This window comes from Capsicum annuum, chromosome 3 (assembly GCF_002878395.1).
Source record: "Capsicum annuum cultivar UCD-10X-F1 chromosome 3, UCD10Xv1.1, whole genome shotgun sequence".
Lineage (NCBI taxonomy): Eukaryota > Viridiplantae > Streptophyta > Magnoliopsida > Solanales > Solanaceae > Capsicum > Capsicum annuum.
In genome coordinates this window covers 190,189,391-190,213,123 of record NC_061113.1, presented here as the reverse complement: position 1 = coordinate 190,213,123, position 23,733 = coordinate 190,189,391, and the positions used below count along the sequence as shown (strand labels likewise).

The following is a 23,733-nucleotide window of genomic DNA, read 5'->3' as shown; positions in this document are numbered from 1 at the left end:
TAAGATGATGATAATGAATCAGAAGATGATGAATAAAACAACAACAATAATGACTAACAAATATTGCGAAGAGAGAGAAAATAACAACGGATGAGGAGAGAGAGAAAGACGTCTTTTTTCCCTTCGTTCCCCGCTATATATTAACTAACATTTGGATCAAAGTATAAATTTAAAAACTTATGAGTTATTTTGAAATTTTCAAAACTTTCTTAAACCAGTAATTGTCACCTCTACTCAATTATTAAGACTTGTATCACCTATATCTCATTTTAAAATTCTTTTGTCACCTGTGGCCCAAACCCCGTGTTAGTTATGCTTGTATTTTTATTTTACAGTATTTGGTTTGATGTATTTAAAAAAACATGAATTACATAATTTCTAAGAATTTTTTTTTTTTACATAATACCCTTAATATATATGTTGGAAAGGATGCAGATAATTTTTTGAGGGATAGTAAGGTCTTTAAGCATATTAATACATACATTAGATCCATTGCATTACTAATGTCATGAATTTTAAGGTATTAATAATACACACCTCAATACACAATAGAATATATAACTAATAATTGCATTAGTATAACTAATACATACATAGGCTAAAAAGGTCTAGTACGCATTAAACTAATACGTATATTAATATTTAATACACTCTGCGAAACACCCCTAATGGGTCAGTAGTCAAACAGGTTGAAAGAGGCGATCGCCCTTGTAGCGCTACCGTAGAGGTTCAAAAATGGCTGGTCAAGAGGAAGTAAAACAACTATCAGAGTGTTCAGTCTCCAAGTCAGTCAGTTTCCTTATACCCTTTATTTGTCTTCTTTACGCCTGTACAAACAGCTTAAGATTTAAAGTTTCTATGCTTTTTTCTCCCTTCAAAGAACCAATCAATATTTTTTACGATGTCAATTCTTTTTCGTCTTTCCCAGGATGTCAAACTAATAAATGGGTAGACAATTTCATGAATTATTCCATTTTCAGTCCCAAATAATTTACTTGAAAATCAATACGAAAATTAAATCCACAATTATGTAACATTTTTCTCTCATGTGTTTTCCTTTGCTACGTGGACTAAATTATCATAGGATTATAGTCTTGGAATTATTATTCCTGGATTAGTTTGCCCCACTTGAAAGATGAGATAAAATAATCTCAAGTTGGATGAGATAAGGTATAATCAATTGCAGTGTAACTTTTATCTCATTCGTAGTAATGGGATATGCCACCTTATGCCCGCTTACGAAACGAAGGTATCACCAAAACTGCAATACAGGACAAACTACAACATACCAGAAAAAAAACTGCAATACAGGACAATGAAGTTGAAATGTAGAGGATGAAGTCCAAGACTTTTTTTTTTCTTTTGTTTTTTCGGAAGGGGAAATGCGGAGGAGATTACAAGATGGGGAATCGAACTCATGAAAGTTAGGTAACCAACCAATTGAGCTACTAAGATTCCCTAAGTCCAAGACTGAAATAGCAGTAGAAGCAAAATAATTAGGCAATTTTCTTTCAAGCAGCCTAAACCTTAGTAGACAAAATCTCCCCGTATGGGAAATGTTGAGGGTGTCTCAAAGGTTAGAGTCTTTTTTTCTTATCTAAGAATTAAGGGAAGTGGAACCCTGCTAATTTGGGTGTGATATAGTATTACAAAGGCAGTGATTTATTCCCTCCCTCTCTTTTCCCTTCTTTATCTGTCAGAAAGATTTGATCTATTTCCTTGTGTGGAATATTTGTCCTTCAACATATACTTATAAACTTAAAGTATTTCATGTGATTCTCTTCAATTTTAGTTATTGCGAACCATTAGTTTTAAAGTTTAAACACTTGTTTTAAGCAAATATGTTACTTTTAATAACCGTGCAGACCAAAGTATGTTATGTTTAGCACCCAAGGGTGTGGCCTAGTGGTTCAATGAAGTTGGATTGAGTACCATAAGGTCTCAGTTTCAATTCCTAACAGAGACAAACACTAAGTGATTTCTTTTCATCTGTTCTTGCCTTGGTAGATAGAGTTACATGGTATCTGTTGCTGGTGGGAGGTGGCAGGTATCTCGTGGAATTAGTCAAGGTGAGCGCAAGCTGGACCAGACACCACGGTTATAAAAAAAAAGTAGGTTATGTTTAATAGAGAGCATAGGTAGTCCCAAAAATCAATGGTTTTGTTCTATAGGAAGATTGGAACAATGTCCAAATCAAGGGCGAGAATAATGGTGTCACTATTATACTTATCAAAGGAAATAAAATGATGTCAGTATAACATGTTGTGTGCCACACCCCCTTCATCGCCTTTCTAGTTCCTGCATCATGCCTTGTACCACATATGATAGTAGTATCATACAGTGAAATGTGAACAGGAAAGTTATGAGAGACCAGTAGGATGGATGATAGTCATCCACATCTCGGTTGGTCGAATTTTCATTGCACTGATTATGTGCTTCATCTTCCAAAATCACTATTTGCTTCCTTCTATTTTTAGATTTTGGACATCCTTTCTTTTCTATCTGGTGTATGTTCTTTGCAAATAAACTTCCATGAGCTTCTGCTAATTATCACACTGTATAAAATGAGTCACTTTCATTTTGTCATTTGAAGTATTCTTCTTGATTGAATTCAATGTTTCTGTTTCGTTTTGGAGTTATTACACAACGTCAAGCTGAAGTTCTACCTTTCATCATTTTGAAGGATTCTTTAGCCGTGAACAACAGCAACAACTATCTCTCAATTCTAAACAAGTTGGGGTTGGCTATATGAATCCTCATTGACAATGTTTCTTCGTAAAACTTATCTCATGTTATCATCTTTCTTGAGAACATTTTACAAAATAAAATAAGTACTAGTTGTTCTCTAGTCCACAACATATCTAAGATTTTTCAGCCCTTAGGAGCTTGTGATATGATTTCTCTAGGTAAATTTTTTGAAAGAAAAAGATAACAAATTGGAAAATATTTGACCTCCATGAGGATTGCTGCTATGACGTGATTTCCATTCCTATCATGCGGTTGTTATTTCCTCTGTCATTGCATTCACAGAATCAACTTTGGAAAATTGAATGTTCATGAATGGCTTCATGTATCTATTAAGCAGAGAAGTTGAAATGGGGGGGATGGGTACTAAAACTTAAAACTTGGAGATGGGTAGGAAGGATGGGAGCTTTCCTTTTGTGGGTTCTAAAAACAAGAGTTTTTCCTCGACTAGTGGTTTAAGCTTACCTCCTGGCTCAATGCATGCGGTGCCAGAAATTCTGAATGTGAATGTTTGTATTGGGAGAAATTTAATTCATTAATGTACTTTATTCTAATGAGCTTGGTATAATCATGATTTCTTGTATTTGGGTCATGTTGCTTGTCTTATTTGTTCTAGTCCGAAGCTTTTTGGTCTGATATTTAAATTACTGCAGCGCTCTGGGGACATGGGTTTTCTCTGTAGCTGGTGCACTGCTTGCAATTCCAGTGGGTATAAAACGGAAATCTTTGGCACCCCTCGTATTCTTTGGCACAACTGGTACGATGCTGGATATAATTATGGGTATCAGTGCTTGTGAAAGAGAACATGCAGAGCGGCAAAAGCTTTTGGAAGAAGCACAAAGATCTGCAGCTGTTGATACCTTGGCTGATGCAGCTACTGAACATTGATGGCATTCAGGTAGTTCTGGACTTTGGCTTCAACTAATAGCTGAGGTTCATGTAGAATTTTAAGTTCTGTTGGTCTTCAGTTTCCGGTTACCTGGCTTGTATCTTGGATACTATCAGTAGCAGAAAAGAAGGCAAATAATGTAAGGGGTGATTGCACTTGTGTTGTGGCTTCAGAACTATCCTTTTTCTGCTTATAAAGCTCTGTTAGTAACCGTGTAGAAGTCCAAATTTATTCCATCATGGCCTGATGTTTTTTAACATTACTGTTAAATTGTTTTCGTGCCTTGGGTTTGTTTTTGTATTTTTGTACTTGTGAAGAAGTTCACATAACCTCATACTCTATTTGATTTCATTATGCGGCCAAATCACATTACCGTAATATATTTCATTATGCAGCCAAATCACATTACCGTAATATACTCTCCCTCACCCTCCAGCAACCATTCCAAGTACACCCCAAACACAAGATTCGGTTCTCCAAATGCAAGTAGAAACATATTGGCATTTGTATTACAATGCAAGAAGAAAGAAACATATTAACATATTGAAGAGAGTTAATTGGGTTATCAGCCAACTCAAAAACATTTGAAATAAAACGGCATGTCCTCAGATTAGGACTTCGGCATTGAAGACCAACCAGGGCTGCACAGTTGAGGCATAGTGGTGCAGCAAACTCTGAATATAACCCTTTTTGAACATGAAAATTAATCAGCCAGCTTTTAGACCCCCAAAAAAGTTTGTTTTTTGGTTGTTGTAGGAAAGCTTCTTAAACTATTTCAAATAATATACCACCCAGGTCTTTGTTTTTAGGTACAGCCCTCTGATGTAATTTGTCTTTTTAGGGATCTGTCAATCGGAGAAATTCAACCAGGTTCATAATTGACATCACGATCAAGACCTAGTTCTAGTTTTCATCATAGCTCATCATTTTCAGAGGCCAAAATTTATATGATTTTTTCGTGTATAGGAAAATCAAAATTGAAGTTCCGGTACAAACATCAGAAGTTTATGTAAAGGCTAGAAATGCTTTTTGAAACTTCTTGTTTGGACTGGAGTAACCTCCACTTACCTAAACCTTTAGCCACAAAAAGAATTTCTATGTGCAAGTATACTGCAGCACAATAACTTCGCCTCAATCCCAAATAAATGGGAGTCATCAGATAAATGAATCACAGAATTTTCCACTCCTTTTAAGCCTATTGCAAACCCATATTATACAACAGATAGTTTTCATTTTCTGTTGGCATATAAATAGCTGACAGGAGTAAAATACTTTTAAAGAGAATAGGACTTAAAGGAACCACACTGGACCACAATGAAAAATTTTCTTTACATAATACGGTTTGGCTTGGGCAAAACGTAACACCTGAATACAGCAGAAACGAATGCACAGATCTTATCCCAAGCTTCCCTCCGCAGGAAAACATTACTTCAAATCAATTTCGTCCATAGAAGCAGCATCCTTTAAATGAATACAAGGACAAAACGAACTATGCAGAAGCACACAACTTGATCCAAAACAAATATTAAATCAAGATAGTAGATTCATCTCAAAAAGAGAATTATTTCACACTTAGGCAATAGAGAACTATTCTTAATTACCTTCATCCAAGGAGTCTAAAAAAATAACTCCCAATCATGAAGTTAATGAACACCACATGAACTCTTCTCAGAATATTGATAATTAATACATTTAGAGGGGAAACGAGACTCCTATACTAAACTGACATCAGATATAAAGGATGGCAGAGAAACAGAGATCATCTCATACCTTCCACATTCACAATCTCTGGTTGCATTAATAGTAACTTTAAATTTCAAAGGACTGTTGTTCTCCTGTTGCAGTAGCAACTTCAATAAAATCAACCAAATCAAATAGAAATTAGGTCTTACATCAAATTTATTTTTTTCTTTCAAATCCTTGCCCTCATTGGTGCAAGATGTGTCGATGACTGAAATACATTCCCCAGTAACAGTCCTTTCATCCTTGCCATTCCTTCCGCAGACTAAGTTTGAAGAATGATTTTTCCCATCCTTCAGCCTTTTATAGCAAGAGAATACTTCCTCAGCTCTGATGTTTCCAAACAACACTTCAGCTGCCTTGTTTTTAACAAGAAGTGGAGCATACATTGTATCATCCCACACATATAGCTGCAAAATTGAGATAGTACATTAAAAAATTTCAAATAAACAAAGATAAACTAAAATGAAACTAAATATCTCACACGCCCATCATTATGGCACTTGAGTTAATTTCTGCTCTGAAACTAAAACAAAGAATAGTAGGTTACATGCACCTTATGGCACTTAAGCTACTTTCTGTTCTGAAAGTAAATATCTCACATGTCCATCATTATAATTGAGGGATCACAATGTCAATGAGTTTGAAAAAACATCTATGATACTAGTGTCAACTAGAGTTGTGAAGTTTTAGAACCAAAATGAAACACAAAAAATTCAGGTGCCAAACGCCATGGTTTAGAAAAAAAAAAATGCAATATAATCAGTAACAGTGACAGTTTTCTGGAGCTAAATTATACAGGGAAAAGAAAGTTACCAGTTGAAAGAAAAAAACTTACCATGAAAGGTCGATATATCATGCTCACTGCATGAAGGTGATTGGAGCTCTCCTCACAATAGAGTGATGAGGCATTTCTAATACTGCCAGAACTATTGGAAACCACAATGATATAACAGTTAATAAATGTTATCGACATATTATAAGCGTACACATATGAAAAGAGGACTGGTTCAGCATTTCTCTTACCTAGAATCATAACTCAAAGGAGTACCACAGAGATGGCAACCAGCAGTAATTAGATCGTCAGCCACATTGCAATCTGAGTGCACATATAGCCTCTTGCTAATGAACATGCTTTCAACATCAGATTCAGGAAGATGTCTCCAGGTAACTGGCAGAAATATTTCACCAATAGATGCATATAAGGTTGCCTTGCAGGAATCAGGAAGATCAGATAAATCCTGAAGAGAGATGCAATTCTGAGATTTTGTCTCTTCATGCACTTTCCAATTTATTGATGCCTGCCTCAATCGCAAATATGTGAGGTCAGCATTAATTATTATATCTCATAAAACAAGTTAACTGACAAATACCCTTTAACTGCAGTCATTTGACAACAGATGTGAAGTAATACACTGGCATGCTCTTGTCACTATAAGATGGATACCAATTAATCTTGAAATACTATTTTTGAAAAAATTCAAAATCAGTAATAAGCAGTAAGCCATAGCTTTCTTCCATCAAACTACTTATAATTTGACAATAGTACTTGGACCTTCCTTATTTTGACAAATTTCATATCCTCTTCGCCAGTAAAAGTTAGTGGTTCTAATTTCAGCACTACTGGGCAAAATTATCCCTCATATACTGCACCTTCTACAGAAATAACCCAGCAAAGTATTAAATATTGAATTCAAATCCTAATCTTGGAACTTTGTAAGAATTCCACTTTTCAAAGTTAGGTTTAGAATGTAGAAAAATTATCCAAACCATTATTTCCTAGGTAAATCCACTAATGATTGAGGGTAAAATAGGAGCAACAAGTTTAAAAACTTTTCAATTAAATCATTGCTTATAATGGTCTCAGTCAAGGCTGGAAAGTTTCTACTAAAGGAGTTTTTAGATTATTCTCAGACTATAGGGGATATACATTTAGTCCGGATAAACTAGAGCGGAGGTCCAAGTATTCATCCAAAGTTAATTCATTAACTAAATCGATTTGCCAAATTGTGTTCTAACTTCAACAATATCAAAAAACAATTCATTAATTAAATAAAGAATGAAAGGCACTTATAGGTTGGTGCAAAACTAATCGTTCTAGCAAATGCAACAGCGCATTAGGATATCCAAATCTTAAGAACTAGAATTCCTCGACTTGAGACGAGTGGGGTGTGGTTTGATCTGATAACGCAGCCTGAAAGGACAAGATGGTCTACAATTAAATTCATTCTGTGGCATAAATACATCCAAATTTGGACTTCATCAATTGTGGAGACTAATTAAGAAAAGAAGAGAAACCTCCTCCATCTCAGCCGTGTGGTGGGACATGGGGAAGTAAGAAATTTGAGGAGGAGAAAAGGGTGCTTGATCAATGGACTCCTAGTCTCTATTCAAGTGTATGTTATTGGAAATTTGCAACAGAAATTCCAAGAGAAAGAGGATATATACCTGATGGTTTTTCAAATCAACAGCAGCTCCCTGCTGCAGCCATGTAACGATTTTCTGAAGCTTATCCTTTGCTGCTGTGCCAATTCGACAGCTGTGCATCAGTTCGTCCACACCTGCAAAGACCATAATCAACATCTTAGCCCAGGTACGGAGCAGGCTGGTCTAACTTCAGCTGAACTATAGTGATTGTGAAAGAAATACACTAAACAAATAGTAAAAGCTTATGAAATCTTTTCGATCCCATTCTTGTATTTCCTTTTTTTCATGCTTGTGAAAGTTTGTGTTGAGACAAAATATATTGTTTTAACTCTTTAAGACCATGAAGTCTCATCAGAGAGCAGAAATTAATTTATTTCGGGCACTCATGACAATTGAAGCATGGCTAAATCAAATTTATCTGTCTAAAATGATTTGGTGGTGCCACATGGGAGTCGAAGACTAATTTTTCAACCCCCCACCCCACCCCCTGCAATTTTGGGAATCTGGTGGCAACCTCTGTACTATAAAAGGACTCACATTCAAAACATAGCACTCAATAATTATTTGGTTGAACAAGTATATGAAAGTTTAGATTAATCTATTTGGAGAAAGGCATAATGATACAGATGCATATAAGTTTTTTCTCAAGTTAGTAAGAAATATTATATAAGCTAATAAATAAGCTTCCTATTACTACAAAATGAGGGTGTGATTTTCCAAGATCACACATTTACGGTTGATGAGAAGTTTGTGAGAGGTTAAAAGTAGTTGATAAGGAAATAAATTTACCATTGGGTATTTTTTATGGCTGAAAGCATGTTTTTCTGGTTATGGATTCTTGTTGTTAAGTCTAAGCAACTTTTTTGCAGAAAAATCCCAACTCCTGATTAGACAAGGAGGGATCCATGTGTGTTCTCCGAGTAATTGATCCAACACATTATAAATGGGCTCCCAAAAAGGTTCAGCAAAACAAGGAGAAATGAATTTCTTTATCATCTGTAACAAAGAAATAAAGAGACGGCGAACAAAGACTTGCAATCTAAAGTATTATATCATGAAGATAGTGGCATGAGAGATATCGTAGGAGAAATAGGAGTTCGAGTTGCCTTTAATTTATTTCATCAGTGTTTGTAACGCGATATACTAGCCTCCGGAAGGTTAATTTAACAGCATCACCCAATTATTCAAAATAAGTACACAGAGTTGGCATCCAAACATGCGTAATCTTCTTGGGCTCTGCCATCTGGAAAACAGTAAATGCTAGGCAGCCATTAAGGTTTTTTTTAAAAAAAAATAAATTCGAGTCACCCTTTACAACATTTGAGTATCTAGTCATGTATTTCAGATACTCCAAAGCTTGATCATATCTACCAAAGATAATGTATAACAGAACCTTATTAGTTGTAGAGAGAGTACCTTTAGAAAAAAGTGGCTTGAATGAATGGATTATACATTGCAAAGTTGAGCAATGTACAGTTCTAGCCTCAATTAATTCGCCAACTTTTATAATCTTAACATCTGAAATTGAAAATTTCATTAAATGCATTACCTGAAAATTGAAGCAACATCACTATTCGAAAACTAAAGTTTAGAACACACAAAAAGTAACATATTCAAGAGTATTTAGCAATGCTTATTAACATATAAACCTGATCGACATTACAAGCATAGCAGATTCCATGAAAGTGAGAAATAGAGAGAACGAGACAACTATATGAGATGATAGTGAATTTAGAAGGTCTTTTGAGGTAATGACTGAGCAGTAAACACTTTACACCACAAACAAATTCAATGTTGCATACTATGTGTGAGAAATTGTTAACAAACTGAAACTTATTATTTTCCATGGCCTCATGGTAAATCAACATGAAATAGGTAAATGAAAATAGAAGAAGACAACAGGTTCAAGAATTTTAAAATTACCAGTCATATATTAGAAAGAAAACCAGCCTACAGCCCGTTCACACTTTTAAGATCTTATTGTGATTTAATTTTTGAAATTCAAAGCCCTTCCATATTCCTGTTTGATATTTATATGTTGAGTTATACAATATAGCATAATACATAAACATACATCCAAACTAAACCTCAGCTGGAAAGTAAGCACTTTAACTTTGAGAGTGTACATCTAGACACCTCAACTTGGTCTCAACTAACAACTAAACACTCCAACTCGTCCTCACTGTGTTTCGTAGACACCCCAGACATAGCACAGAAATTTTGGTGGTTTCTAGATGATTATTTTGTAAGTTTGGAGTATTCAACTGACATGGTAAAGACAAGTTGAGGTGCCTAGACATTGAGGCCAAGTTTAAGTGTCTTACATTTATGCCTTGAATATGTGTAACAGATGGCGTTGAAATATTTTAGAACAATAAATTAATACTACTAATTCTCAACGAAAAATAAAAAGATAACAATGAGATGCAGTGATAATTAAATATTTATTGCCCAAAAAACTTACTTTGAAGCAAAATGATATCTCCGGCAAGCAATGTGGAGACCAATTGTTTGTTCCATATTGTAAGAGGAAAAAATGGGCGGGTGTCGTCGCACACCTGTATATCGGTCCTTATGACCTCTGCCCCACCTTTTCTCCATACTTTGTACTGTAAAATCATATGCTTCAGTAAACCAACTTAGGGATTGGGATAAGCAGGTATATACTATTTTATCTATAAGGATAGTTTAGTAGAACAGTAGTGGAATTAGCTAATATCTCACATTTGATATGAGATAAAGTTAATTATTAATTTTAAATTTTATCCCAAAATTCTTATACCTGAATAGGGGTGATATTGTGAACAAAAACGAGGAGTTGAACGTAGTCGTCGATGTGAGCTGCTGCTTTTGAGAGGTCTATTAGAGGACCATAACACACTATTGCCTTTCCCCCCATTTTCATTATTCTCTCTCTTTTTGGTTCACTTTTCCTCATGTTTTCTTCCTTCTTCTTTTGGGCTTTTCATTGACCCGACCGTCTTTGATGTTAGTTATGTGGGCTTTTCATGACCCGACCGTCTTTGATGTTAGTTGTGCTTTTTTTTTTCTTTTTGGGTAAATGTTAGTTGTGCTGTGGTATAATGATAGTTAATTAATTAGTCCTACTTTTTTTTTGTTCCAAAAGAATTATTATGTTTCACTTTAATTCAATTAATTTTAAAATTAAATTAAATTATATTTATTTAATATTTGAATATTCAAAAATTATATAAAAAAATTATAAATTATAGTTTTTCTAATATCAATATGACAAAAAGAAATGTTAGTAAGAAATTCATATAGATTGAATCTCAAAAAGAAGTTGTGAGAAACATTTTGGAACGACAGGGTATATCATTGGGGGAAATAGAAATATGATTAAAGTACGGACATATAGTAGTGAATTTTATACTGAAACTATCTCATGAATTTTATACTGAAACTATTTCATAATCCAATAACAAAATGAGCCCCAAAAAAGTGAAAGATGAGCCTTTAGCATTCCTACCTTACTGGTGAAAGATTGATTCATACCTTGTAATTTCCACCACGTTTCTCCTTCCCTTACTCATAATTTGGTAAATATTTAAAAGGTAGTATTACTTTTAGTCAAATACGCCATTCATTCTAAAATAAATGAACTGCTGAGCTATTTTTCAATGTAAGAAATAAATGAATTGTTCATTTTTCAAGAGACATGTTGACAATTTCTTTCAATTTTACCCTTTCATTTAATGAGGTTCTTAAGTACTTTACATTTTCTAGAAGAGTAATTTAAGAATAATTAAAAGGGTAATAGTGAAAAGTAACATACAAATTATGTCCTAAAAGATTTTTCTCAAGAAGTGTGTCATATCCCAACAATTCAATTATTTGGGAATGAGGGAGTTAGTTTGATTTAAAATAAATGTTAATGCAGCTTAAAAGCTCTCTATTATAAGATATCAAAGGTAGCGTAACTGAATAATTTTATGGTTAATTTTATTGAATAATTTTAATTAAGAGTAAATACATAATTATCCCTTGATGTTGGCCGAGATTTTCAAAAAGATACCTAAACTATACTTTCGACCTATTACCACATGAATCTTACCTAAACCGTTGTAAATGCACCATTTTGACCAAAATTTTGATCCTGCGTGTCTACATACACCTGAAGCGCGTGGATGGAAAAAAATTGAACCAACGAATTAAAATGTTTCATGTGTAATAAAAAGGATCCACTTTTTTAATTTTGTATTTTAGTTTTCTTTTTTCTTCATTTTCCATCTTCTTCCTTCATTTCATCTTCTTCATTTACCATTTTCTTCATTTTTTCTTCGTTTTCCTTCTTCTTCCTTCGTTTCTTCTTCTACTTCCTCCTCCTCCTCCTCCTCCTCCTCCTCCTCCTCCTCCTCCTTCTTCTTCTTCTTCTTCTTCTTCTTCTTCTTCTTCTTCTTCTTCTCCATTAATCTCCATTAATTGTGTCACTCGATTTTCTCCGAAGTTAAAACTTTTAGTTTTCGTCAAATATTCATAAACCATTAATGAAGATTGATAGAGAAGAAGAAGAAGGAAGAAATTACTCTGTACTAATGAGTAATGAGATTTCAATACTATTGTCTTCTTCAACTCCTCCATTAAAGCTTCATTAATGGAGTTTTATGATTCAAGTAAATGGGGTTAAAAACAGAAAACAAATTTAATCACAAAAAGGAAACTTGATTTCACAACTTTTAAACAAATTAAGAAGATATTAAAGTCACTATAGGATTTTGTATCCCACTAGTTTGATTCATTAAGGAGAATTTTTTTCTCTGAAATTTTCTAGCTTCAATAGAGAATTGGGGAAAAAGAAGAGAAAAAGAGAGTACTAATGGCTGTTAATGGAGAATTAAGAAGAAGAAATGAAGATTGATTAATGGAGAATTAAGGAAGAAGATATGAAGATTGATTAATGGAGAATTGGAGAAGAAAAAATTAAAATTGATTAATTGATAAATAAAATTAAAAGGAAAATTTTATTAAAAAATATATAAAAAAAAATTAAACAATTTACACGTGGCAGCACCTGATTGACGCGTGCATTGCACTCTCTTTGGTGTGACTGAAATTCAGCGAAAAATGATGTATTTGCAAAGGAATAAAGAAGAATCATGGGGTAATAGGTCGAATTCAAAGTTTAAGTGTCTTTTTAAAAATCTCGATCAACAACAGGGGTAGTTATGTATTTACTCTTTAACTAAAGATTGGGCGTTGCGTGGTAAATTGCTTCAAAATCTTTATTCTACTTGTCTTATGACAATGAATGCAAAAATAATAGAAATTATTTTCATATATGTATTTCGTTCATAATTTTGTATTCATCTTAACCAGTTAAACTTATTTTTCCTCTCTCAATAATTTTCACCTTCAAAGTTCGTATGATTGAATTTGGTTAGTTACGATCAAACACACCTAAAGAATTTGATTCAATATTGAATTGGAGAGAAGTGAGAATTAATAAATATAATTAAAATATACCCGTACATAATCAACACATCACAACGCGCATCATGACCAAAAAAAAGATACTAAAAATACTTAAAAATTCAAAAATTGGAAACACTCAACAGAGCTAATTAATTCTGTAATGTTGCTTCTCCACTTTGGCTTTTTCTCTCCAACAAAATCTATCATATTTTCATCTACAAAAATTGTTACATCTTCGATATTGCAGGGATCACATTCACTGATGGATTTAAATATTTTAATATTATTTTTATATAACATTATTATGTATATTTATTTATTTAGGAGATTATGCCACTAGTAATTTTTCATTTCCGTTGCTGATACCTTTTGCCATTTAGTTTGGAGTTACAACATGTGTAATTACTCCAAATGGAGTTAGTGGATCAAGTCTTTCATTTTGTAACACTCCCATTACAATTCTATTCATTGACATTATACAGTTACACCTCCAAGTTGCATAGCTTATTTTTCAGCTACCAACTCCCATTCATTTGTGTCTTTAAAAATAATAGTTACTGGTGGTAGAGTGGGGACATATGTTTTCTATAACTCTTGTAACTTCTATCTTTATTTCTCCATTATTTTAATTAACTTCTATTCTATTGATCTTCCCATTTATTTTTCCTATTCATTGCATGGAAGATTTCTTCACCTATAAATAGAGGTGGTCTTGCATATTTTTCTATACACAATATAATATAGAGTTCACAAAAGTTAGTTAAAAAAAGAGTTTATTAGTTGAAGGGAGGTGTTCTTTCAGTGAAGTTTTGAACTCAATTCTTGGTCAGAGTTGTTCTTTGTGAGAAGGTTGTTGTATCCTGGAGGGGACAAGTCAAGAAGATTACTGCTGGACCGGTGAAAATATTTATTACAGTGAGCTTGAATCTCCTTAAAGAGAGCGAGATATCCACGCCTCAGCCGAAGAAGAAAAAGATATATTTTCTTTATTTTCTTCACTTGTAAACTTTTTGGTTGTACTATTATTATAATTTTCACCAACAATTTTAAGGATATTCAATGGCAACAACTGAAAAATCTGCGGATGTCAAGACAGGAGATCTTAACAAGTCATTCCGGTTCAACGGTACTCACTTCAAGAGGTGAAAGGGTAAACTGCTTTTCCACTTAAGTCTTCTTAACGTTTTTCTGTGTTAGCTGAGAAGAATCAAAACAAAGTAGATAACTCTTCTATGACCGAGGATGGACTATCTCTCTTCAAGAGATCGTTGAAAAGTACGATGGCGACTTCTACAAGTGTTGGTATATTCTTCTTAATTTTTATCAGAAAATTTTATGATTATTATGATAGAACTTACTCTAGTGCAAAGAAAATTTGGAAAGCCTTGCAGAGTAAGTATGATACTGAGGAGGTGAAAGCAAAAAAATATGCTGCTAGCAGATTTTTTCGTTTCCAAATGGTGGACAACAAGTCAGTGGTAGACCAAGCTCAGGACTTCATAATGACTGTTGGAGAGCTGAGGTTCGAAGAAATCAAAATTAAAGATAACCTTATTGTTTGTGGCATAATAAATAAACTTTCTCCTTCTTGGAAGGAATTTCAAAAAACTATGCGCCACAAGTAAAATGAAACTTCTCTTGAGACTTTGATAATGAGAATCTGCATGGAAAAAGAAGAAAGGGGCCAAGATGCACTTTTACAAACAGAAGAGAACAACATCACACCAAAGGTAAATTTAACTACTTCAAATAATGCTGCCCCTGAAACTAACAAAAATATTACTTTGAAGCCTAAGAAGAAAAAATTAAAGAAAAATAATTGTATACATCCCAAGGACAATAATTGTGGAAATAATCAAACAAAAAATCAACATGTTCAACAAAAGGGATCGTGCTTTGTCTGTTGCAAGAGTGTATCGAAATTTCAACACATACACAGAGCCAAAGAGAAAAAATAAATAGAAACGTACCTTCAGCCATTATTGTTCAAGTATTGTGAAGAATCACTTTTTTCAAAACCTTAAAAAGAAAAGATGCAAAGAGCCACCTAAGAATCTTCTAGCCGATGCCTATCAAAGTTATGCCAGACGGAGTGAGTCACATGCATATTTATAGGTAGGCTAGGGACTCTTAGGAAAATAACTTTAACCCTAGGGACTTTCATAGTTATTTCTTGCCATCAAAGAAATATCATATATACACAACTTGAAGGAAAAATAATTGACTGATTTGATATTTTACATAGGGGATAAGGTAAATTTCTTACAAAAAATATATGCGTCATTAATACATAGTATCATACGTAATATTCTTACATTCTCCTACTTGGCCCACATCAAAATCAGACAATCCTTTATGAGTGAAAATAAATAATATGGCCATAAACACATATTCACTCAACTTAATAGTTATGTAAAAATCACTTTTATCAAGAATATATTAATACAAGAATCATGGTAGTCATGCTCTTAATCAAACACTTCCTTTCATGTATTATGATATACAATATATTCTAAATAAAGTTTCCAACAACTTTATAAATGAGCTTAATATTAGTCATTAAAAGTCCAACTTTATTTGATCCAATGATTACTTTATAATACATGAAAATCAAAATGTGCACGTTCATGTATATAAAAATGATAATGTCTAGACAAATTGTTAGAGAATATAGCAAGATTAAAATGAGTTACTAAGTCTCATATGGGCCACATGATCCTTGAAAACATTAGCTGGTAAACCTTTATTCATAGGATCAGCAATCATCAAAGTAGTACTAACATGTTCAAAACTTACATCTTCTTTCTTGACATGATTTCTAACCATCAAATACTTTATGTCGATATGCTTACTTCGGCTGCCACTCTTATTCTTCGAAAAGAATACCGTAGATGAATTATCACAAAATAATTTTAATGATCTTGTAATAGAATCGACAACTTTAAGTCCTGAAGTAAAATTCTTCAACCATAACGCTTGTGATGTAGCTTCATAGCATGCTATAAATTCAGCTTTCATTGTGGATGTTGCAACAATAGTTTGCTTAACACTTTTCCAAATCCAGCACCTCCAGCAAGAAGAAAAATTTATCCGAAAGTAGATTTACCATTGTCTTTGCATCTACCCAAATCGAAGTTTGAATACCCAGTGACTTTTAATGAGTCAGAATATCTGTATGTAATCTTAAGATCCTTGGTTTCTTGTAAATATCTCAAAACCCTTTTGCAACTTTACAATAATCAAGACCAGGGTTACTTTGATATCTGCCAAGTATTCCACTATAAAGGCAATATCAAGTCTAGACCTGTGCACACATAAGGCTTCCAACAAGTGAAACATATGGAATGCCTTTCATTTGCTCTTGTTCCAATACATTTTGTGGGCATTGATTCAATGAGAATTTGTTACCTTTAATGATGGTGCTGCTATAGGTGAACAGTTTTTTATTCTGTATCTTTCCAACATTCTTTCAATATAGGCTATTTTAGATAGTCCAAGCAATCATTGAGATCTATCTCTGTGAATCTATATGCCAATGACATATGAGGCTTCACCCATATCCTTCATTTCAAAATTTTGAATAAGAAACTATTTTGTCTTATGTAAAAACCCTAAATCATTATAAGTAAGTAAACTGTATCCACATATAAGACTAGGAAAATATATGTACTCCCACGTATCTTAAGGTATATACATTTATCAATGATGTTCTCCATAAATCTGAATGAAGAAACAACATTATGAAATTTAATATACCATTGGTGGGAAACCTATTTTAGTCCATAGATAGATTTATTCAACTTGCAAACAAGGTGGCTTTCATTGTTATCACTAAATCCTTCAGGCTGACGCATGTATACCTCTTCTTTAAGATCTCCATTCAAGAAAGTCATTTTCACATCCATTTGATGTAGCTCTGAATCAAAATAAGCTATCAATGCCATGATTATTTTTCATAAATCCTTCTTTGACACAGGAGAGAAGGTTTCATGGTTATCAATACCTTTCTTGAGTGAAACCCTTGACTATAAGTCTAGTTTTATATCGTTTAACATTACCAGATGAGTCTCTTTTATTTTTATAAGCCCATTTAGATCCTATAGTAGAGACTCCCTTTGATAATTCAACGAGAATCTAGATTTTATTTTTAGCCATAGATTCTATCTCTTCTTTCAAGGCATCATACCAAAGTGTAGAGTTTTCTCCACTCATGGCTTGTGAAAATGAACATGGCTCATCTTTTAGTCCAATATCATAATCAGACTCTTGAAGATACACAACATAGTCACTAGAAATTGTTGATCCACGAACTCTTAAGGATCTTCTTACTTCCACTGCTTCAGATGATCCTTCAATAATGGATTCAGGTAAAGCGGGTTATTTTTCATGTGGCTCATCAAGTGGTGGTGACTCTTAAACTTGTTGCTCTTCAGGTAATTCATGAGAATTTAATTAATTTGCATTTTAAGTTTTTAGTATATAAAGGTATCATAAGTGGTTCCCTTCTCTTTTAGTTCCACCACTTGAGTTGAACCACTCCCACTTACTTTATGTTGAAAGCATCTTTAATAAATAGTTAGAATGCAAAGTCAAAATCTAAAGCGTCTTTAAGCTTATCCAAAAAGAGAAGTCCAAATACATTTACAAGATACATTGTGAGAAAATGTAACTTATTAATTTTTTTGTAACTGTGTGTTTTCAATTCTCCATAAACGGATGAATTTATTTGGTGAGATAACTCTTGATGAGTTAATTCATTCAATTCACCATTAACTCGCTCTTGTAACATCCTTTGTTCCTCACCTATATAAACTATCCTTTTTAAGAACAAAATACACACCAACAAAGTAAAAGAAAAAATATCTTCCTCCTAAGTTCCTCTACTTTTGGGCAATAGTTTTGAGAAACCTCCAAACTTCCAGCAATGAGTGCACATGTTTGGAAGTATATATGAAACCTTGGGGAACGACCGGCTAAAAGGATTTGCACCGGAGTTGGGTCAAAATCGCTTTCAAGGCAGTGGATTGCCACGACACAACATTTGTGACTATTTTATTGTAATTATTAATTTAAGTTCCATATCAATATTGTAGTACTTTTTCCAACAATTTGAAAGTGATTTTTGTTACATACAATATTGATTAATGGCTCTTTCTCTGAACAAAACTTTTCCTGGTTTGTCAAAACTTGAGCCATTGGATGAAAATAATTTTAAATGTTGGTCACAAAAACTTTTAATTTTCTTCGAACAATTAGAAGTTGATTATGTTTTTGTTAATGAATCCCTTAATGATAATTCTAACATTACTACTGGATCTAACAATGTTGTGACTGATGAAGCTGCTAAAAGCAAATTTGAAAAAGATAACAAAACAGTTAGAGGACATGTGTTGAACCATATAACTAATCATTTATTTGATTTATTTGTTACTTACAAATTTGCTAAGGAAATATGAGACAGTTTAGAAAAGAAATATGGTGCCGATGATACAGTAAAGAAAAAATTATTGTTAGATAATGAATTAAATTTTAAATGGTTGACAATAAATAAATCATGGAACAAATCCACGAATATGAAAATTTAGCTTTTGATGTTCTCAATGAGGGTATGAAGATGTGTGAGATTCTTCAGGAGAATGTTCTGGTTGAAAAATTTCCACCATCCTGAAGTGATTAAAAAATCAATTGAAACATAAGAAAAAGAATTTAACTCTCCAAGAACTTATTAGTTACATAAGAATAGAGGAGGAAAACCATCTTAAAGTTAACATGAAAGCTCTTTGTCTTAATTCTTCGAAAGCTAACCTTGTGGAATCTTCTGGTACTATTGCAAAATACAGGTACGAAGGCAAACAAAAGAATATTCAAAATAAGGAACAAGTGAAAAAGAAAAATAATTTCAACAAGCCAGAGAGTCAAATTAAAAAAATCAAAGGGGCCTTGTTTTGGCTGCGAAAAACTTGGCCACAGCGTTGTCCAGTGTTATCTAAACAAAGGACAAAAGCCAAAATAGGGAGGACAAGGTGATGCCCAAGCTTATCTTACAGAGGGTGATGAAGTAATTGCTGCAGTAAGCATTGAGGCAAATCTGGTAGCTAACAAGATTGATTGGGTGTTGGACACAGGCGCTTCAAGACATTTCTGTGCTAACAAAGAACTATTCCATGACTTTGAGGAATCCACCGATGGTGAGTGCATTTATATAGGTAACTCCACTACTGCTGAAGTTATGGGTAAAGGAAAATTTTTACTTAAATTAGCTTCTGGAAAAACTTTAGCCTTGAACAATGTTCTGTATGTTCCCTCGCTCCGTAGAAACTTAGTTTCTGGAGCACTTCTCAACAAAGTAGGCCGTAAACTTGTTTTTGAAGCTGATAAAATAATTATTTCGCATGGAGGAGACTTTGTTGGGAAGGGATACCTTAATGGGGGCATATTTGTACTGAACATTGATCAAGAGATTGTCAATGCAAATATTTCTAATTCTACTTATATTACTGAGTCTATTAATTTATGGCATGGTAGACTAGGTCATGTTATTATTGATTCTATTAAAAAACTTAGAAAAATGAAATTAATTTCTGCAGTAACTATTGATGATATTTCTAAATGTCCTGTGTATGTAGAAGCAAAGCATGCCAAGAAACCTTTTAAATATGTTACTAATAGAAAGAGCGGGTTGCTTGAACTAATACATTCAGACTTAGTAGATTTTAAGAACAGCATTAGTAAAGGTGGAAAAAAGTATTACATTACTTTTGTTGATGATTTTTATAGATACACTAAGGTATACCTCCTTAAGTCTAAAAATGAGGCTGAAAACATGTTTTTAAAATTCAAAACAGAAGTAGAAAATCAATTAGATAGGAAAATCAAGAGATTTAGATTTGATAGGGGCGGTGAATATAGTACTAAAACTTTAGAAGATTTTTGTGAGAAAAATGGTATTATCTATGAATTTAGTGCTCCCTATACTCCCCAACAAAATGGTATAGCCGAACGAAAGACTAGAACACTTAAGGAAATAATGAATTCTATGCTTTTAAGCTCGGGTCTACCTGACTATATGTGGGGGGAAAACTATCTTATCTGTATGTTATATTCTGAATAGAGTCCTTCATAAAAAGTTAGACAAGATCTCATATGAGTTATGGAGAAGATTTGCCCCTAACTTAAATTTTTTGAAAGTGTGGGGGTGTTTGGCTAAGATTGATCTACTTGATTTTAAACTAGTAAATGTAGGTTCTAAGACCTTTGATACTTTCTTTATTGGTTATGCTCAAAATAGTGTTTCATATAGATTTATTTCATTAAATGATTATTCTATTTGTGAATCTAGAGATGCAAAATTTTTTGAGCATATTTTTCCTTTGAAAAACAATGTGCCTAGTGATGTGCAAAATAATACTTCTATATCTATATATGTTAACTCTTATGTTATGCCTGTATATGATGATATTGCTAATGAGCATGAAAATAAACTGAGAAGGAGTAAAAGACGTAGAACTGAGACTAGATTTGGTCCTGATTTTATCACTTTCTTAACTGGGGATTTTGATATCGATACTTTATATGATTCTAAATCTACTTAATAGAAGAAGACTCTAAGACATATGATGAAGCAATGAGTTCAATAGATGCGATATTTTGGAAAGAAAATATTAAAAGTTAATTAGACTCTATAGTTTCTAAGCACACATGAGACTTGTATAATTTGCCTAAAGGCTATAAACCCATAAGTAGCAAGTGGATATTTAAGAAGAAATTAAGGCCTGATGGTACAATTGATAAATATAAGGATAGACTTATAATTAGGGGTTTTAACCAAAAGAAAAGTGTTGATTATTTTGATACTTATTCTCCTGTGACTAAAATAGCGACCATTAGAACTCTTATTGCTCTAGTTGCTATTCACAGTTTAGTGGTACACCAAATGAATGTCAAAACTGTATTTTTAAATGGTGATTTAGAGGAAGAGATCTATATGACTCAACTTAAGGGTTTTATGGTCCCAGGATAGGAGGATAAAGTATGCAAATTGAGAAAGTCTTTATATGGACTTAAGCAGTGGTATAAAAAATTTAATTTCACATTAATAGATAATAGCTTTGTTGTTAACTCATCTTATACCTGTGTTTATTCTAAAATGATAGGATCAGACTGTGTGATTATGTTTATATATGGATGACATGTTAATCTTTGGCCCAAATGTAAATGATGTAATGAGACTAAGAAATTTTTATTTTCTAAATTTGAAATAAAAGACCTTGGAGAAGCTGATGTGATTTTAGGAATGAAAATCAAAAGAACTGTTAATGGTTTCTCTTTGTGTCAGTCTTATTATATTGAAAAAATGTTGAAAAGGTTTGATTGTTTTGATGTAGTTTCAGTGAGAACTCCTTATGATCCTAGCATACACTTGAAAAATAATAAAGATTCCAGTATTTCTCAAACTGAATATGCTAAAATAATTGGGCGTGTAATGTTTCTCATGAACTATACTCGGCCTGATATAGCTTATGTTGTTAGTAGATTAAGTAGCTTATGTTGTTAGTAGATTAAGTAGATATACTTATAATCCCAGTAGTGAATATTGACATATTTTTTATTGCTTGTTAAGGTAGGTACTATGGATTGGTGTTTGCCTTTTAATAAATTTCCTGTTGTTTTAGAAGGTTTTATGATACAAACTGGGTTACTGACAATGATGAAGTTAGCTCGACCAGTGGCTATGTGTTTACTTTGGGTGTAGGTGCTATTTCATGGAAGTCTTCAAAGCAGACTTGTATAGCACGTTTTACCATGGAATCTGAATTCATTGCTCTCGAGTTGGCAGCGCAAGAAGCTGAGTGGCTGCAAAATCTTTTGATAGATGTGCTTTTATGGGGAAGACAAATGTCACTAGTCTCTTTACATTGTGACTCATAGGCGGCAATTGGGATTGCTAAAAATAGTGTATACAATGGTAAAAAGAGACATATTTGCATCAGACATGGTGCAGTTAAACAACTATTGAAACATGTTGTTATTTCCTTGGAATATGTAAGATCCGAAAGAAATTTGGCGGATCCTATGACCAAGGGTTTGACAAGAACTTGGTCCTTGAATCATCGAGGAGGATGGGGCTAAAGCCCATGGATTGAGGTAGTATGGTGGATACCCATTTATGGTCAAATGAAGCCATATGGACCTTCAATAAATACTACATATCCTATCCCTATGGTGTGAGGTAGTGTATTATGAGGTTGAGCTTATTTTTGCTCTTAATGATCCATAGCCTTAAGATGGTCTATGAGATAGACTTGATAGATCATCTACATGAGTGTAAAGGGTTGGTCACCTTTTTATGAAAGACTTGGGTTATCTTTCTAGAGCACTCATGAGATCCAAGGTTTGTGTGCATGACCATAAAAATCACTTTATAGTATTGCCGAGGTTGCTTAAAATCAAGGATATGGTATGTGTTCTGGGCATCTCAACTTATGTCCATCTAGTTCAAGAGTACTTCACTTTTTGGATATTTGTTTTTACCTCATATCACTACGTGTCAATTCAAATCGAAAGATATTGACACTTTAGTACATGTTCCTTTTATTTGCCCAAAAGTGTTTCTATTCTTTTGTTTTTGCAGCTGCGGGGGATCGAAAGAATTTTTAATAAATGGTTAGAATGCAAAGTCAAAATCTAAAGCTTCTTTAAGCTTATCCAAAAAGAGAAGTCCAAATACATTTACAAGATACATTGTGAGAAAATGTAACTTATTAATTATTTTGTAACTGTGTGTTTTCAATTCTCCATGAATGGATGAATTCATTTGGTGAGATAACTCTTGATGAGTTAATTCATTCAATTCATCATTAACTCACTCTGGTAACATCCTTTGTTCCCCACCTATATAAACCATCCTATTTGAGAACAAAATACACACCAACAAAGTAAAAGAAAAAATATCTTCCTCCTAAGTTCCTCTACTTTTGGGCAATAGTTTTAAGCAACCTCCAAACTTTCAGCCATGGGTGCACGTGTTTGGAAGTAGCTGTGGAACCTTGGGGAGTGACCAGCTAGAAGGATTTACACCGGAGTTGGATCAAAATCGCTTTCAAGGCAGTGGCTTGCCACGACACAACATTTGTGACTATTTTATTATAATTATTAATTTCAGTTCCATATCAATATTTTAGTACTTTTTCCAACACATGTTTCTTAAGAAATTTAGCATTTCTAGCCTCAACAATTTTAGGAGAATGAGAAGGACATTAAAACCTAAATCCTTTAGAGTTAACCACATATCCTATAAAGAAACCGCTTATTGTTTATTCATCTAACCTTTTTAAATATGGATTATAAATCCTCACTTTAGTTGGACATTCCCAAACGTGTAAGTGGCTTAAACTAGATTTTCATCCTTTAAATAATTCAAAAGGTGTCTTGGGGACAGCCTTGGATAGAACTCTATTTAAAATATACATAGTCGTTTTTAAGGCTTTACTCCATAAGGA

General features: G+C 33.3%; 2 protein-coding genes across 2 annotated transcripts; one reads left to right on the top strand and one right to left on the bottom strand.

Moving 5' to 3' along the window:
* Positions 1-494: 494 nt before the first annotated feature.
* LOC107863448 lies at positions 495-3,998 on the top strand. The gene is made up of 2 exons (XM_016709366.2): positions 495-785; positions 3,399-3,998. Exons 1-2 carry the CDS (start codon positions 736-738, stop codon positions 3,631-3,633), a joined length of 285 nt encoding a protein of 94 aa, XP_016564852.1. The 5' UTR covers positions 495-735; the 3' UTR covers positions 3,634-3,998.
* A 1,144-nt stretch (positions 3,999-5,142) lies between these two features.
* On the bottom strand, positions 5,143-10,825 carry LOC107863446. Its single transcript, XM_016709362.2, has 7 exons — positions 10,584-10,825; positions 10,266-10,410; positions 9,218-9,319; positions 7,823-7,935; positions 6,401-6,675; positions 6,213-6,303; positions 5,143-5,784 (listed from the first exon to the last, which is right to left on the bottom strand). Exons 1-7 carry the CDS (start codon positions 10,737-10,739, stop codon positions 5,347-5,349), a joined length of 1,320 nt encoding a protein of 439 aa, XP_016564848.1. The 5' UTR covers positions 10,740-10,825; the 3' UTR covers positions 5,143-5,346.
* Between the last annotated feature and the right edge of the window lie 12,908 nt (positions 10,826-23,733).